General features: G+C 51.8%; 1 protein-coding gene across 1 annotated transcript in view; it reads left to right on the top strand.

The window, feature by feature from the left end:
• Nucleotides 1-15,137, top strand: part of DYNC1H1 (dynein cytoplasmic 1 heavy chain 1) — a 1,397,843-nt gene that overhangs the window by 1,175,737 nt on the left and 206,969 nt on the right. The window contains exons 71-72 of the mRNA XM_085626346.1: nucleotides 11,582-11,799; nucleotides 12,097-12,200. Coding sequence (XP_085482472.1) covers nucleotides 11,582-11,799; nucleotides 12,097-12,200 — 322 coding nt within the window. The remainder of the gene's footprint in view (nucleotides 1-11,581; nucleotides 11,800-12,096; nucleotides 12,201-15,137) is intronic.

The raw sequence follows: 15,137 nt of genomic DNA, 5'->3' as shown, positions 1-15,137 counted from the left end.
TCCCAGCACCACAGGATCCTGTGCCAGTGGCTCCGGCGCCACGAGGTGCAGTGTTGCCGGCCCCGCCGCTGCCCTCGGCTCCACCCACTGCGCCACACTGGGTGCCGTTTATTCCTCCTTTGTCCCGGTTCCAGGACCATTTTGTTCCGGCCTGGGATCCGCATTGGGGGACCGGTGCCGTTTTCAGCGCCGTTCCCGACACCGTTCGTCCCTTCTCCGATTCAGGCTTTGCCGGTGCGACCGGCTTCCTCTACGCCAGAGGCAGACTAAGACTGGGAAGGGTCCGAGGACCCTCTTGCCCGGCAATGTGACTCCAAGCATGATTGGGTGGACGACTTGGAGGAGGCAGGCAACCTCGATGTCTCCTCTGAACCGGGGTTCACCCCACCCCGCCTACCATGGAGGAAGGTGTCTCCTACACGATGGTCCTCCGTCCACCTCCACCCCATGCTGCTTCCGCCTCCAAACCTTACTAAACTGAGCTTCGGGGAGCACCCCACGCCGGTGGGTGGCAGGATCCGCCACCACCTCCCTCACTGGCACGAGATTACATCATTAAATGGGTGCTACAGATAATCTGCCACTTCCCTTTCAGTCCTCCCCTCCTGCCATGCCACCTCGGTGCCACCACATGTCTGGGGATCACTTGGCTCTTCGACGGGAAATCACGCCCTCTTGGCCAAGGGGGCCATTGAGTGCGTTCCTGGACCGGAAGTAGGGAGTGGTTGTTATTCCCACTACGTTCTAGTCCCCAAGAAGGACAAAGGGGATCTACGTCCCATCTTGGACCTCCGGAACGTCAATCGCTTCCTCCGGAAGGAGAAGTTCAAGATGCTGACTCTGGCTCAGGTCTTAGCTGCCCTCGACCCTGGAGACTGGATGGTAGTGTTGGACTTGCAGGACGCATATTTTCACATTCCCATCCTGCTGGCGTTACCTGCGGTTCCCGGAAGGTCAGGAGCATTTTCAGATTGCCGTGCTCCTCTTCGGCCTTACCAGTGCCCCTTGGTTGTTCACAAAATGGATGGCGGTGGTTGCAGTTAATCTGCGCAGGTCGGAGGTGTCAGTTTTCCCCTACCTCGACGACTGGTTGTTGAAGGCAGGCTCGCCCCAGGCAGTCGTCACCCACCTTCAGACTACGGCCGACCTCCTGCATTTGCTGGGGTTCTCCATCAGCATGCCGAAGTCGCACCTGCATCCCTCTCAGCTGCTCCCCTTCATCGGAGCGGTTCTGGATTCTACGCTGTTTCGGGTTTATCCTCCCGAGCAGCGAGTCCGGGATATTCAGGCTATGATTCCGACCTTTCAGCCTCTGTCCCGGGTTTCAGTCAGGGTGACCCTCCAGCTCTTGGGCCTGATGGCCTCCTGCATCATGCTAGTGCACAATGCCAGATGGCATATGCGACCTCTGCAGTGGGACCTGAAGTTCCAGTGGGCGCAGCATTGGGGCAACCTGTCCAATCATGTCCAGATCTCGGAGGGCACTGCACGACACTTGCAGTGGTGGCTGACGAATCGCGATTGGGTCAATGGCAGATCCCTCTCCCTTCCCCAACCGGAGCACACAGTAGTGTCAGATGCGTCCCTCCTGGGATGGGGAGGTCACTTGGGAGAGGCGGAGACCAGAGGTCTCTGGTCTCCGGCGGAGTCCATTCTCCATATCAACCTCTTGCAGCTGCGGCAATCTGTCTTGCACTGAAGGCATTTCTTCCATCTGTCCGGGGGAGTGTGGTGCAGGTGTTCACGAACAACACTACCGCCATGTGGTAATGCAACAAACAGGGCGGGGTCGTGGACCCTATGTCAGGAGGCTCTGCGCCTCTATGTGAGAAGTTGGCCTGATGTATGATGTCACTAGTTCTAGTGTACACCTTATATCAGTCCAAATACCCTTATGGTGATTGGTTGTAAAGTCAACCTTATAGACCAGCTATCCTAGTGGTAGCATGGACAAGAGCAGTCTTAGGCTAAACTCTGAATGGCATGTGAAGCCAGCTGTGATACCATATATAATCCCTTGAATACCAAATGAAAGGACACCACAACAGATATATATATAAAATAAAGTGTATTTATTCTAGTCAAACCCTCAGCACTCTTTATGAGATTAGAGGCAAGTACAACACAGTCTTATTTATGCATACATTAAGTCACACAGGTAAGTAATACAGTTAGGCCCTAGGGGCCACGCAAACCATATACTAAGTAAGTGGTATAAGGACCACTGTCACGGAAATAGGATAGGCCTAGGCCTAGGGAATCGCTGGGGCTACACTATACTACCAAAGGTTAGGAAGTGGGAGGCCCACGGGATTCAGGTGCAGAGTGGAAACACTCACGCGTAATGCGTAAAAGTCACTAGCAATACAGTTTAGAAATAGACAGATTTAGGACACTTCCGGAGTAGCTAGGAAGTCGAGACTGGAAAACTAGACACTAGGATAGTCACTATCCTGATGAGCACCGGAGTACCCAAGTTACCTAGCCCACAGGCTGCGGGTGCATAGGGGTGAAGTTGCGTCGGGTTTCGTCGTCGACTCCTATGGATGCCTGAAGAAAGATGCTGACAGGCAGTCAGTGAAGAGTGTCTGGTGGATCCCAAGGCTGGGATCAAGAAGAGAGGAGACCTGCAAGCAGAAGGGACAGAGTCAAGGTCACTAGCCAGTGACCACGTGGAACCAGGAAGGAACCAGGCGATGTCGTGAAGATTGCAGGTGAAGGTGAAGCTTGTCGCTGCAGCCACGAGGACCAGGAAGCGTCGAGGACGACCAGGACCAGGAGGCGAGCTGTCCCACGAAGGCTCTTGCTGTCGGCGGTGTCGAAGTTGGACTAGGACTCACCAAGCCTTGGCAAGCGGAACCCACGCAGAACGGAGGACTTGCTTCTGGTGCAGACCAGGAAGGTCTGGGATGCTTCTCTTTTTCAAAGAAGCAGGAGCCAGTCTGGAGGAGCCAAACCAGCGCTGAAGATTACGGGGTGCGTCGTCACAAAGGCCACTAGCCAGCGGGCAAGCAACCGGACAGACGCGGCAAGCAGGAAAATGCAGAAGGGCCCCACGCAGGACTCGTGGAGTGTGGGGGGCTGGTCTTCGGTGCAGATGGTGCTTGGGGTTGGGGCTTCTCAATCCCCGGTGCACAACTTCGAGGGTGCCTCAGAAGCTGCGCTTGAAGATACTAGCCACTTTTCCCAGGTAGCCGGTCCCACGTCTCTCGTCGCCTCCACGGATCTCAGCTCTGCTGTGGATGTGGATCAGGGTCGGAGAAGTCTGGAAGTCAAGGCTCTGGTCGGGCTCTGCAGTCGGTTCCTTGTAGAACTTGGGCAAAGCAAAGGGTAGTCTCTTGATGGTGCCCGTTTGCACAGGGTAGCCACTCCTTGGCCACAAGGGAGATTCTTCAGTCTTCTTCTTTCGTCGAATGTCGAAGGTCCAGAGTTTCTGTTCAAGTTTGCAGGTTCAGGATAATCTAAAGTCTTGAGGCCCAACTCCCACTCTTATACTAATCTGGGGGGCTGGGATACCTGCTAGGTCACGCCTTATGGGTGGGACCTGGGAGGGGGTGGTTACACCCACTTCCCTTTGTCCAGTTTCGCGCCAGAGCTGGGGCTGGAGTGCCCCAGCGCCGGTTTGAACTGGACTATGCAAGGAACACCTTGTGTGCCCCAGGCATGTCTCATTCCTTTCAGCCCACCCTGCCCCAATACACTAAAGGCTGTCTGGGGAGGTGCTAGCACCTCCCCAAGCAGGAAACCTATTGTCCAGGCCTCCCTGACTGGGATCACTCCCAGCAGCAGGAGGTCAGACTTGTGTCGTGGCAGCAGCATCCATTTTGTGATGCTGAGGCTTTGGTCCGAGGCTAACAGTGAAGTATGATTTTAGCATGTCTTTCCCTCTAGAAGGGGGGAATAATATCCTCATGTCCAGAAATGGTATGGGGGTATTATTCCAAAGTGTTAGACACCTTACACAACATGTTTTGATAAAGCCAAACCATAGTTACCATAACCATTTAAGATTATAAGGCCCTTTAAGAGTATATGGTAGGCTATATCATAGAACAGCTATAAGGACATGGTTCCGAAAGCTGCAGACAGGCTCAGCTCATGCTAGAGCACCATCTCACATGTTACCAAGCACTCTGCCTCCAGGATTGTTAAGGCCTGCCATAGGAGTGGCTGATAGGTACACATGTGTCTATATGTAAGTTAGGTATAGGAATACTACACCTAAGCAAGGGGTGATTACACGACCTTGCCCCAGCTGAGTGATCAGCCAGTTGTGTCAAAATGGAAGGCCAGGCCAGGGGTGGCATAATACATGCTGCAGCCCCTGGTAGGCCTAGGGTACACCTATGCCCTGGGTACCTAGGGTACACTGTACAGGGGCCAATAAGGTGATCCTATCCAAATGGGTTATGCACCTAAAGTACATAGTATCAATTTAGAGAGAGAACAGCAGGGCTGTGGGTCTGATTAGCAGGCCCACAGCCACATCTAAGTCGAAAACCAGTAAAGCAAAAGCAAAAAGTGGGGGTGAACATAGAAAGCAGACCCTACTCTCCTACGCTCTAGACGTGGCTGGAACATCAAGGCATTACCTTGGTGGTTCAACATCTGGCTGGTTCTCGGAACGCCAGGGCGAACGTACTCAGTCGCCGGTGCTTGATGGACCACGAATGGTGTCTGAATTCGGATGTGGCGCAATCTCTCTTTCAGCAGTGGGTAGAGCCTTGGTTAGATCTATTCGCCACCGAAGAGAACGTGCAATGTCATCAGTTCTGCGTGTTGGGATTTCAAAGGCGGCACTCGCTCGGCGGCACTTTTCGTCGCGAGTGGAGTTGCGGTCTGTTGTACGCCTTTCCGCCAATACCACTTCTGCCCAGAGTGCTGAAGAAGATCAGGCGCGACTGGGCCCAAGTCATCCTTGTGTCTCCGGATTGGGCACAAAGATACTGGTATCCCGAGCTACTCAGCATGACGATCGATCCCCCGATCTGACTGCCTCTTAGGGAGGATCTTCTGTCGCAGCAGCAGGGGACGGTCCTCCACCTGAACCTGTCCAGCCTCCACCTACATGTGTGGAGATTGAGCGGCGACAGTTGACAGCTTTCGATCTTCCTCCCGAAGTCTGTGATGTCATCTTGACAGCCAGACGTCCCTCCACTAAAACAGTATACGCCTGTTGGTGGAAAAAATTTGAGTCATGGTGCACAGCGAAGTCTGTGGATCCCCTTTCTGCCCCTCTTTCGGAAGTTCTTCTGTTCCTGCTTTCCTTGGCCCGGCAGGGCTCTGCTCTGGGCACTATCAAAGGTTATCTTTCTGCCATCTCCACCTTTCTCCGGCTTCCTGATCAGCCTTCTCTTTTAAGTCTCCGGTTGTTAACCATTTCCTGAAAAGCATTACACACATGTTCCCTCCAGTTCCGTTCGTAATGCCCCAGTGGGACTTGAACCTTGTGTTGACTTACTTGATATGCGCTCCCTTTGAACCGCTTCACAACTGTCCTTTGCGTCTTCTCACCTTAAAGACTGCTTTCCTGGTTGCTATCACTTCTGCCAGAAGAGTGAGTGAGCTCCAGGCCCTTTATTCCAAACCTCCTTTCCTTTCTGTTCATTCGTACAAGGTGGTTGTAAGGACCCGTCCTTCTTTCTTGCCGATGGTTGTTACACCCTTCCACATCGGGCAGACCATCACTTTGCCCACCTTCTTTCCGGCTCCGCATCCTTCAAAAGAGGAAGAGAGGCTCCACCGTCTGGACCCGAAACGTGCGCTCTCGTTCTATCTGAAGCACACACAGCGGTTCCGGGTGGATGACTAACTCTGTGTTGGCTACGTGGGTGCCTCAAAAGGTCGGGTCGTGCACAAGCGGACCATCTCTCGATGGGTCGTTCTGTGCATTAAGGCCTGTTACTCGTTGGCAAGAAGGAGCCTCCTATGGGGTTGCGTGCCCATTCCACCAGGACAACGGCAGCTACTACTATAGGACATTTGTCAGGCAGCTACGTGGACCTCGTTGCACACGTTTACCAAGCACTACTGCCTTGACAGTCAAGTGCGGAGGGATGGCTTCTTTGGCCGTTCTGTGCTACGTGATTTTCTGGTGTAATCTTGTTCACAGACCCACCACTGGGGTTGGTATTGCTGGGGTATCTATTCTAAGGTAAGGAATCTATCACTAACGTGTCTCTTTCAGATGCACAAGTTAATACTTGTGTAACAATATTTCTAATGGATACATCTGCCAGTGGATTCCTCACCTTGTGAATATCCCCTGCGCCAGCATTCCATGGAACTTTTCTTTCCCAGCACCCCACGTCGACGTGGGCGACGTCATAATGAATCTGCTCCGCTCGCGACTCCGTACGACGTCACATGAGCCATAAGAAGCCCACGTCGGCGTGATGACGGCAGTTCCCTTTTTTCCACGCCGTCGACGCGCAACGGTTTGTTCCAGTGCTCTCTAGCTACTTTGTAGTTTGGCCGTGTTACTGTTGAAAATTTGGTATGTCTTCGACGAGGCTGTAGGGAGTGTGGAGGTCTGATGTCAATGACTGATCCGCATCAGGACTGTTTGTGGTGCCTTTCTTCGGACCACGATGTGGAAGACTGTGCGTGCTGTAGGAGGATGAATCCTAAAGCACTGAAGGAGAGGAAGACTAAACTCTTTATGAAGAAGATCGGTGAGGAGAAGAGAGGAAGAAAGAAGTCGTCGAGGCGGGAATCGTCGACTTCGAGGTCGTCGAAGTCGAAGAAGCATCATAAAAAGAGAAAGCATTCTTCTCGACGCCGGTCCTCGAAGAGCAGGAAATCGAGGTTGACTTCACCCCGTCGGCGTCTAAGCAAGGACTTGTCACCTTCTCCTTCACCTTCGAAGTCTCCGAGAGGATCTCCTTCGCCGAAGCGGGCTCCAGCGCATTCTTCAGCGCAGTCACCGGCGCAGTCAATGGCGTCGACTCCGGTTCGAGTGGAGTCGGAGGTCTCTATGGATGAGCAGGAACAGGAAGAGCCTGCTCCGGTGCCTGATGAATCTGCGGCTCCGGTGGAAGACACTGCGGAGCCGACGCCCGACACTCCACAAAGGGATACAGGGTCTGTTCCTTATCGACAATTCCCGGCTCCAGGTACCGATTCAACACAATTTCTGAATGCCATGTATGGTATATTTAATAGGGCGGCCTTCCCATCCGGAGCACCAACTGGTCCCGTGGGTCCAATGGCATATACGCTAGGGGTGCTGCAGCATTATGCTCAGGCCCCCTTTTTGCCCTTTATGCCGATGGCGCCTTCGTGGCAGTTTCCGGCGCCCATTGGGGATTCGTCGAGGCTTCGGATGGATCATCCTGTTTCGGAGCCTTCCTCGACGCCGTTGCCGATGGCGCCGAGTCCAGCGGCGCCGACTCCTGTGGCTCCGCCGACTCCGGTACCTCTGGCTCCACCGACGCCGCGTACGACGTCGACGACGCCGGCTCCCCGGATTCGATCAAGAAGGGAGGCCCAGAGGGTATTGGAGGAAGGAAGGTATAGAGCAGAGGTGGAAGAAGGTGAAGTAGACACTTCTTCGGATGAGTTTGAGGGAATAGAAGAAGCAAGTGGTTTGGATACGACCCCAGACCTGGCTGTTCGAGCAGTAACATACCCCTCCCCCAGCGCCTTGAGACCCTCCCGGGTGAGTAGCGCGCTTTATAAATGCCATTGATTGATTGATTGTGGGAGCATACTTCTGCAAGATCTTCTCCACCACAGGAATTGGCACCCTACCATGTGGTGATTAAGAAGGCCGCAGATCTTTTAGATCTGCAGCTGCCCTCTGTGGAGTACAAGTCTAACTTGCTTACGGAGGTGTTGCACTCTCCGACGTCAACTTCGGAGCCTTTGTTGCCTTTCAATGAGGCCATCTTGGAGCCGGTGTTGGAGGTGTGGAGGAAACCTCTTTCTTCTCCGGCGGTTTCCAGACAGGTGGCAAGAAGGTACAGGGTTGCACCTGGGGATCCTGATTTTTTGTCTACGCATTCATCTCCGGAGAGCCTGGTTGTGCAGGCTTCTTGTTCGAAACCTGCTTCGGGTGCATTCCCTCAGTCTCCAGCAGATAGGGAGTCCAAGAAAATTGATCAGGCTGCTGGGATGTTATGTTCATGCCTTGATGGACTCAATCTTTAGCCCCTAAATTGCCTGAGGGTGATAAGTCGTCCTTCTTGGAGGTACTTGCGGACACTCAGGCAGCTGCCAGACAGGTGATCCAGTCAGGGCTGGATACGGCGGATTCGGTGGCAAGAATTATGAGGTCATCTATAGCCGCGAGAAGACAGGCGTGCCCTTCCATCTTCCTCCATCGGTGGCCACAGTGGTAACGGATGCATCCACCTTAGGGTGGGGTGCTCATCTGGGGGATCTGGAGATCAAGGGTCTTTGGTCTCCAGAGGAGAGGTTGCTTCACATCAACCTCCTGGAATTGCGGGCGATTCGTTTGGCGCTCAAGGCCTTCCTCCCTTCCCTGTCAGTCTGTTCAAGTCCTGACGGACAACACTACCGCGATGTGGTATATAAACAAACAGGGAGGAGTGGGGTCTCTTTGTCTCTGCAGAGAGGCCCTGCGTCGATGGTCCTGGGCTCAGGGCCATCAGATTTGTCTGATGGCAAATCATCTGGCCGGGGTGCTGAACGTACGTGCGGACAGTCTCAGTCGGCAGTTCTCTGCCGACCACGAGTGGAGGCTCCATCCGGAGGTGGTTCGTCACATCTTTCGGATGTGGAGGACTCCTCGGGTGGACCTGTTTGCCACCCGCGAGAATGCGCACTGCCCGTCATTCTGCAGTCTCCAGTTTCCGATGCAGGGGGCGTTGGGGGACGCGTTTCAGTTGAGTTGGGGCTCACGACTCCTTTATGCGTTTCCTCCCATACCCTTGATTCCTCGGGTTCTGAGGAAGATTCGCCAAGACCGGGCCCAAGTTATTTTGGTCGCCCCGGATTGGCCAAGAAGGGTGTGGTATACCGATCTTCTCCACCTCTCCTCGTGCCCTCCGCTCCATCTCCCTCTGAGGGCAGACCTCCTCTCGCAGTCGGAGGGGCAGGTTCTACACCCCCACCTCCAGAGCTTACACCTTCATGCCTGGAGATTGAACGGGGCAACCTGAGTTCCTTCTCTCTCCCGCCTGATGTGGTGGACGTTATTTTATCGGCCAGGCTACACTCCACCAAGTCCGTTTACTCCTACAGGTGGTCCAAGTTTGTTAAATGGTGTGGAGAGAGATCCATTGACCCTTTAAAAGCCCATCTTTCTGACTGTGCTGTGGCCACGGTCAAGGGTTATCTTTCGGCCTTATCGGCTTTTCTATGCCTTCCTGATCAACCGTCACTATTTAAATCTCCGGTTGTGCTGAGGTTTATCAAGGGCCTTACAAACATGTTTCCTCCCACTCCTTTTGTAATGCCACAGTGGGACCTTAATCTTGTTTTAACCTTTCTGATGGGGTCCCCATTTGAGCCTCTACATAGCTGTCCTGTGAGGCTGTTGTCCTTTAAGGTGGTCTTTCTTATAGTCATAACCACGGCAAGGAGGGTGAGTGAGCTCCAAGCTCTTAGTTCTAAACCCCCTTTTCTCACATTACATGCTGAAAGGATGGTACTTAGGACCAGGGCTGCCTTCCTGCCAAAAGTAGTTACTCCGTTTCATTTGGGGCAGTCCATTACTCTCCCTGTTTTTTATCCACCTCCTAATCCTTCCTAAGAGGAGGAAAGACTCCATCGCCTGGACCTGAAGAGGGCTGCGAGTTTTTATCTGGACAGGACTAAAGACTTTCGTCTGGATGATCAACTCTTCATTGGCTACATTGGTCATTCCAAGGGTAAAGCGGTGCACAAGCGCACGCTGTCGAGATGGATCATCCTTGCCATCAAGATCTGCTACGCCCTGGCTGGTAAGACTCCTCCTGAGGGCATTAGAGCTCATTCGACTAGAGCCAAGTCATCTACATCTGCTTTGGCCCGGGGTGTTCCTGTGGCAGATATTTGTAAGGCCGCGACTTGGGCCTCCCTCCATACTTTCGCAAAGCATTATTGCTTGGACTCTGAGATGAGGAGGGAGGGCCACTTCGCGCGCTCTGTGTTGCAAGACTTTCTGGTATAGGAAGGTGGACACCCTCCTCCGGCAGTGGGGACTGCTGTGGGAATCTATTCACAAGGTGAGGAATCCACTGGCAGATGTATCCATCAGAACAAGTTACTTACCTTCGGTAACGCTTTTTCTGGTGGAAACAGTATCTGCCTGTGGATTCCTCACTGGCCCACCCGCCTCCCCGTTGTCCTTTTTGTATACCACGAAATAGGTCTTGTTTGAAATGTTTTTATACTTTCTTGTACATTTGTAGGAAATGCTTGGTTGTTTAGCTTTCCTTTTCTTTGTATGCTATGTATATGTGTTGGTATATTGTATACTGTGTATACTTGGAGTTGTCGTTGGTTCGCCTGTTCGCCTCGAATGCTCGGAAAAAATGGGTGGAACTGACGTCATCACATCGACGTGGGCTTCTCATGGCTCCGGTGACGTCGTACGGAGTCAAAAGCGGAGCCGATGCATTGACATCACCCACGTCGACGTGGAGTGCTGGGAAATAAAAGTTTTGTGGAATGCTGGTGCAGGGGATATTCACAAGGTGAGGAATCCACAGGCAGATACTGTATCCACCAGAACAAGCGTTACCGAAGGTAAGTAACTTGTTCATCTGTAAGAGACATTAGTTAGTGATAGATTCCTTACCGCCCCACCCATCCTCCCCGTTCTGCTAACTGGTTACTAGGTTTAAGGCCCTCCCTCTAAGGGCCCTAGTTTTCTGCACCAATGGCCAGTATCTTGCATGGCTCTGCGTTCCTGGCACAGAATGTCGTGTACAGAACTGACGTCAGCGTGCATGGGTGGCGCCTAATTACTCTCCGTGGCGTCATCTCTGCGCTTATGACGCCAGGGACGGACGTGGATCCGCACGACGCCACCTACTGACGTGCAGGGGTCTGACGCCTGGGGATATTCTAAGGCAAGGAATCTATCACTAACTAATGTCTCTTACAGATATATCGTTACACAAGTAGTAACTTGTGCTTTAGTACACACACAGGCAATAAATGATTACACACACTCAATAACTAAATCCAAGACCAATGGTTTGTGAAACGATTACTTTTAGTTAATTTATTTTACAGAACCAAAGATTCTTGGTTGCAGTAAAATACGTTTTTGCAATATCACGGTTTCTCAATGTAAAAAGTGGCCACTGCATTTTTCAATCAGTACAGTATTATCCTATCCAAGGATTTACAAAGCCTTACAAAGGACGTACATCCCCACAGACTATTAAGTACAATCTTCAAAAACAGAAATTGAGTTTACAGTAAGACTGTCTTTTTGACACCTTTTGCAACAATGCTGTGCTAGCAAGAATTAGTGTTTTCTACTGCTCCAGTAGCAAGCGCTATACTTGAAACACATTATTACTTTTGGAATAAGTTTTGTGCTACCTTTTACTGTTTAGAAAACAGAAACTGAAATTATACCTTAAATGTGACCTTGTGTTTTTTAATGTGCGTTCTTTTTTAGGGCCGTCAGAACATTTCGCCAGACAAGATTCCATGGTCTGCACTGAAGACATTGATGGCACAGTCAATATATGGTGGTCGAGTTGACAATGAATTTGATCAGCGTTTGTTAAACACTTTCCTAGAGCGATTATTTACCACTGCTAGCTTTGATAGTGAATTCAAACTGGCCTGCAAAGTTGATGGTCACAAAGATATACAGATGCCAGATGGTATCAGGTATTTATATTTTTGTCTGTTCTGTGTACTTAAATAGATTTGATTCACTAAATGAATATTGCTAAAAGGCATCTAGTTTCATACTCTAAGATACAGCGAAACCATGACTAAATTAATAAATCCGTGCCTGCTGCTTATTCACTTGTACACTGTAGATACTCAGTGTGCCTTGACCCTACATCACTGCAGAATTGACAGATGGCTGTCTCATTATATTTCATTTGAAATCTATTCTTTTCAGTGTTGCTTCTTGAAAGTTGCAAATATCTTCTGAGATGTAGCTTTTTTGATTCACAGACGTGATGAATTTGTGCAGTGGGTTGAGTTACTTCCGGATACACAGACTCCTTCCTGGCTCGGGTTACCAAACAATGCAGAGAAAGTTCTCCTGACTACACAAGGTAAATGTTTAGTTTTTCTCTTTTTTCCTGTAAGAAAAGCACCCATAAAAGTGAAGTATGTATTGTTAAAGAAAACAGTTTACAAAAATCCTTTATGAATGTTGTGATTTTGGTTGATAATACTTATGTACTGGTATCCAAAACTCATTGATGTACATCTTATCAAGATGTTAGTTGGTTACTTGCATCCAGTTTACAGCACATAAACATGTGTTTCAAGTGAGCCAATCTTGAAGCAAGGGTTCAGTAATAGCGCCCATTTATTTAGGCTGAAACATTTTAAAGCTCTCTCACTCTCACTCCTGTTTGTGTCTAATAACCTATGAGCCTAGCATAGTAGTTGAAATAAGGACAAGTTACTTATCTTCGGTAGCGCCTTATCTAGTCGCCGATTCCTTGACTTTGAGCTTCCAGGTGTCAGGCTCAATTAGAAAAATTTTAATAGCAGTACCCCTACACGTCGATAAGTGAAATTGGCCGACTCCGTGTGATGTCTAAGCCGTCTGGTTCGTTGTCTATAGAGGTGCCAGCTTGACGTGCTGACGTCTGTTCTTTTCACGCCAGAAGCTCGGAGTCATGAAGTGACTGACCATGGTGTGTTAAAAAAACTAGGGCCCTGATAGGGAACAGCCCTGACACTAACAACTAATCTGCAGTGCCGGGAGGATGAGTGGGTCGACAAGGAATCTGCAGCTAGATCATGTCTCTACCAGAGAAGGCACTACCGACGGTAAGTAACGTGTCCATCTGATAATTGGATAGAGACATCTAGCCAGAGATTCCTTACCTTCGAACACATAGCCAAGCGTTGCCATCCCTGGAGGAGGGACTGTGGAAATGTATTAGACCAGAAAGTCCTGTAGGACTTAACGGAAGAAGAGGCATTTCCTACGGACCTGATTTTCCAAGCAATATCTGAAAGAGACACGTTAGTGATAGATTCCTTACCTTAGAATATCCCTAGGCGTCAGACTGGATCCGGAAAGTTTTCATCAGCAGTACCCCTGCACGTTGGTAGGCGTCGTCGTACGGCTCCGTGTACGTTGCTGGCCTTGTAGCCGCCGAGATGACGTCGTTGGAGCTACTTAGACGCGCCCACGCGTGCTGACGTCAGTTCTTTCTTTTTCCGCAGCGCAGATCCGACAGAGAGCGGTACCTCTAGTTAAAAGTTTTAACTTGGTTTCTACCAACTTGTTTTGTCGAGTACTTGACTTCTGGTTCAGTAGAGATGCCCGGGTTTAAGTCCTGTAGGGCCTGCCGCCGAAACATGTCGGTAGCGGACCCGCATGACGTGTGTCTCTTTTGACTGGGACACGCCCATGACCCTGAGGCGTGCCCCAATTGTCGGGCCATGGCGCCGAAAGCTTTGCAGGAGTGTTCCCGCAAGTTCTTGCAGGTCTGGCAATCGGTTCAGCGCCGATCGAGGTCCCAATCTCGTGGGAGGTCGCGGAGCCATCAGCATCTCTCGTCTGTATCGGGGACAGGTAAGTTTAAGTGCCATCAAAGAAGCAACGTCGCTCTTCCTCTACCCCTCACCGGTCGCGGGACGCAGTGGAGGGGGCGGGCGGACGGTCACTCCTCCGCAGCTCCTTTGGAGCCTCCGATGTTGCCTGCGGCCTGCCCACCCTTTCCGAGTCCGCACGCAACTTCGGACGAGGTGCAGGCCTTCGTGTCGGCCTTGCGCCATTTGTTTGTCCCGTCTGGTCCCTCCAGAGCGCCTTCGGGCCCCGCGGATCCATCTGGAGGATCTGCCTCCATGCCGCCGCATTTGCCTTTGGAGCCTCCGATGTTGCCTGCGGCCTGCCCACCCTTTTCGAGTCCGCACGCGACTTCGGACGAGGTGCAGGCCTTCGTGTCGGCCTTGCGCCATTTGTTTGCCCCGTCTGGTCCCTTCAGAGCGCCTTCGGGCCCCGCGGATCCGTCTGGAGGATCTGCCTCCGTGCTGCCGCATTTGGCCTTGGCTACGCTGGCACCATACCTTGCGGCGCCGACGGCTCCGGCCTCAGATCGGGCCTCTACGTCGGCTCCGGTACTGGTATCTTACCCCCCCATTCCATTGCTTGGAGGGGAGTTTATCCCATTTCCCAGGGCACCTCGTCCTTACCGGCCTCTTCAACAACCAGTGGACGAAGGGGAGTACTGGGAGGGGTCTGAGGACCCTCTTGCAGCTCAATGCGAGGATGAGCCTGAATGTTCAGGCGATGTGGAGGGTCCAGTAGATCTGGATTTCTCTCCACACCCTGGAACTCTGTCCCCTTCTTCTGTGGCTACTGAGGAGGTTGGGACTTTTTCAGTAGTGTTGCGTAGGGCAGCTGAGGCTCTTAACCTCGAGCTCCCTTCTGTACCTATCAGGACCAATCTCCTGACTGAGGTGCTGCAGCCGCAGTCGTCCTCTGCGGAGCCATTGCTGCACTTCAATGAAGCGCTTACCAATATTCTGTTGAGCACCTGGAACAAACCTAACACAGGAGTTCCTGTAGACAAGGGTGTGGCATCATCGCCCGGCGCTGGGCTATCCCAGCTTTCTCACACAACACCAGACGCCTGAGAGTCTGGTTGTCCAGGCTTCTGCCTCGCTGAGTGTGTTCCCTTCTGTTCCTCCGGACAAGGAATCTAGGAAACTGGAGCAATTTGGGAAAATGATTTTCACTTCTGCCAGGTTGCGGGCGGTGAATACTGCGTGCCTGCTAGGCCACTATTCCCATTCTGTGTGGGACACCATGGCACAGGTGCTGCCTCAGTGCCCTGTGGAAGCACGGGTGGTTCTCTCCTAAGCCATTTCCGAAGGGAGACATGCTGCAAAATTTACTATCCGTTGTGAGCTTCACACGGCCGATTCTCTCGGTAGGGCACTTTCCACTACAGTGGCGCTCCCATCGTTATGCTTGGCTCCGCACTACTGGCTTCTCTGGGGATGTCCAGAACACCTTGTTGGAC

The sequence above is a fragment of the Triturus cristatus genome, chromosome 9 (assembly GCF_964204655.1).
Source record: "Triturus cristatus chromosome 9, aTriCri1.1, whole genome shotgun sequence".
In the NCBI taxonomy this organism is placed as follows: domain Eukaryota; kingdom Metazoa; phylum Chordata; class Amphibia; order Caudata; family Salamandridae; genus Triturus; species Triturus cristatus.
The sequence above is the reverse complement of the archived record's forward strand: the minus strand, read 5'-3'. Positions and strand labels throughout refer to the sequence as shown.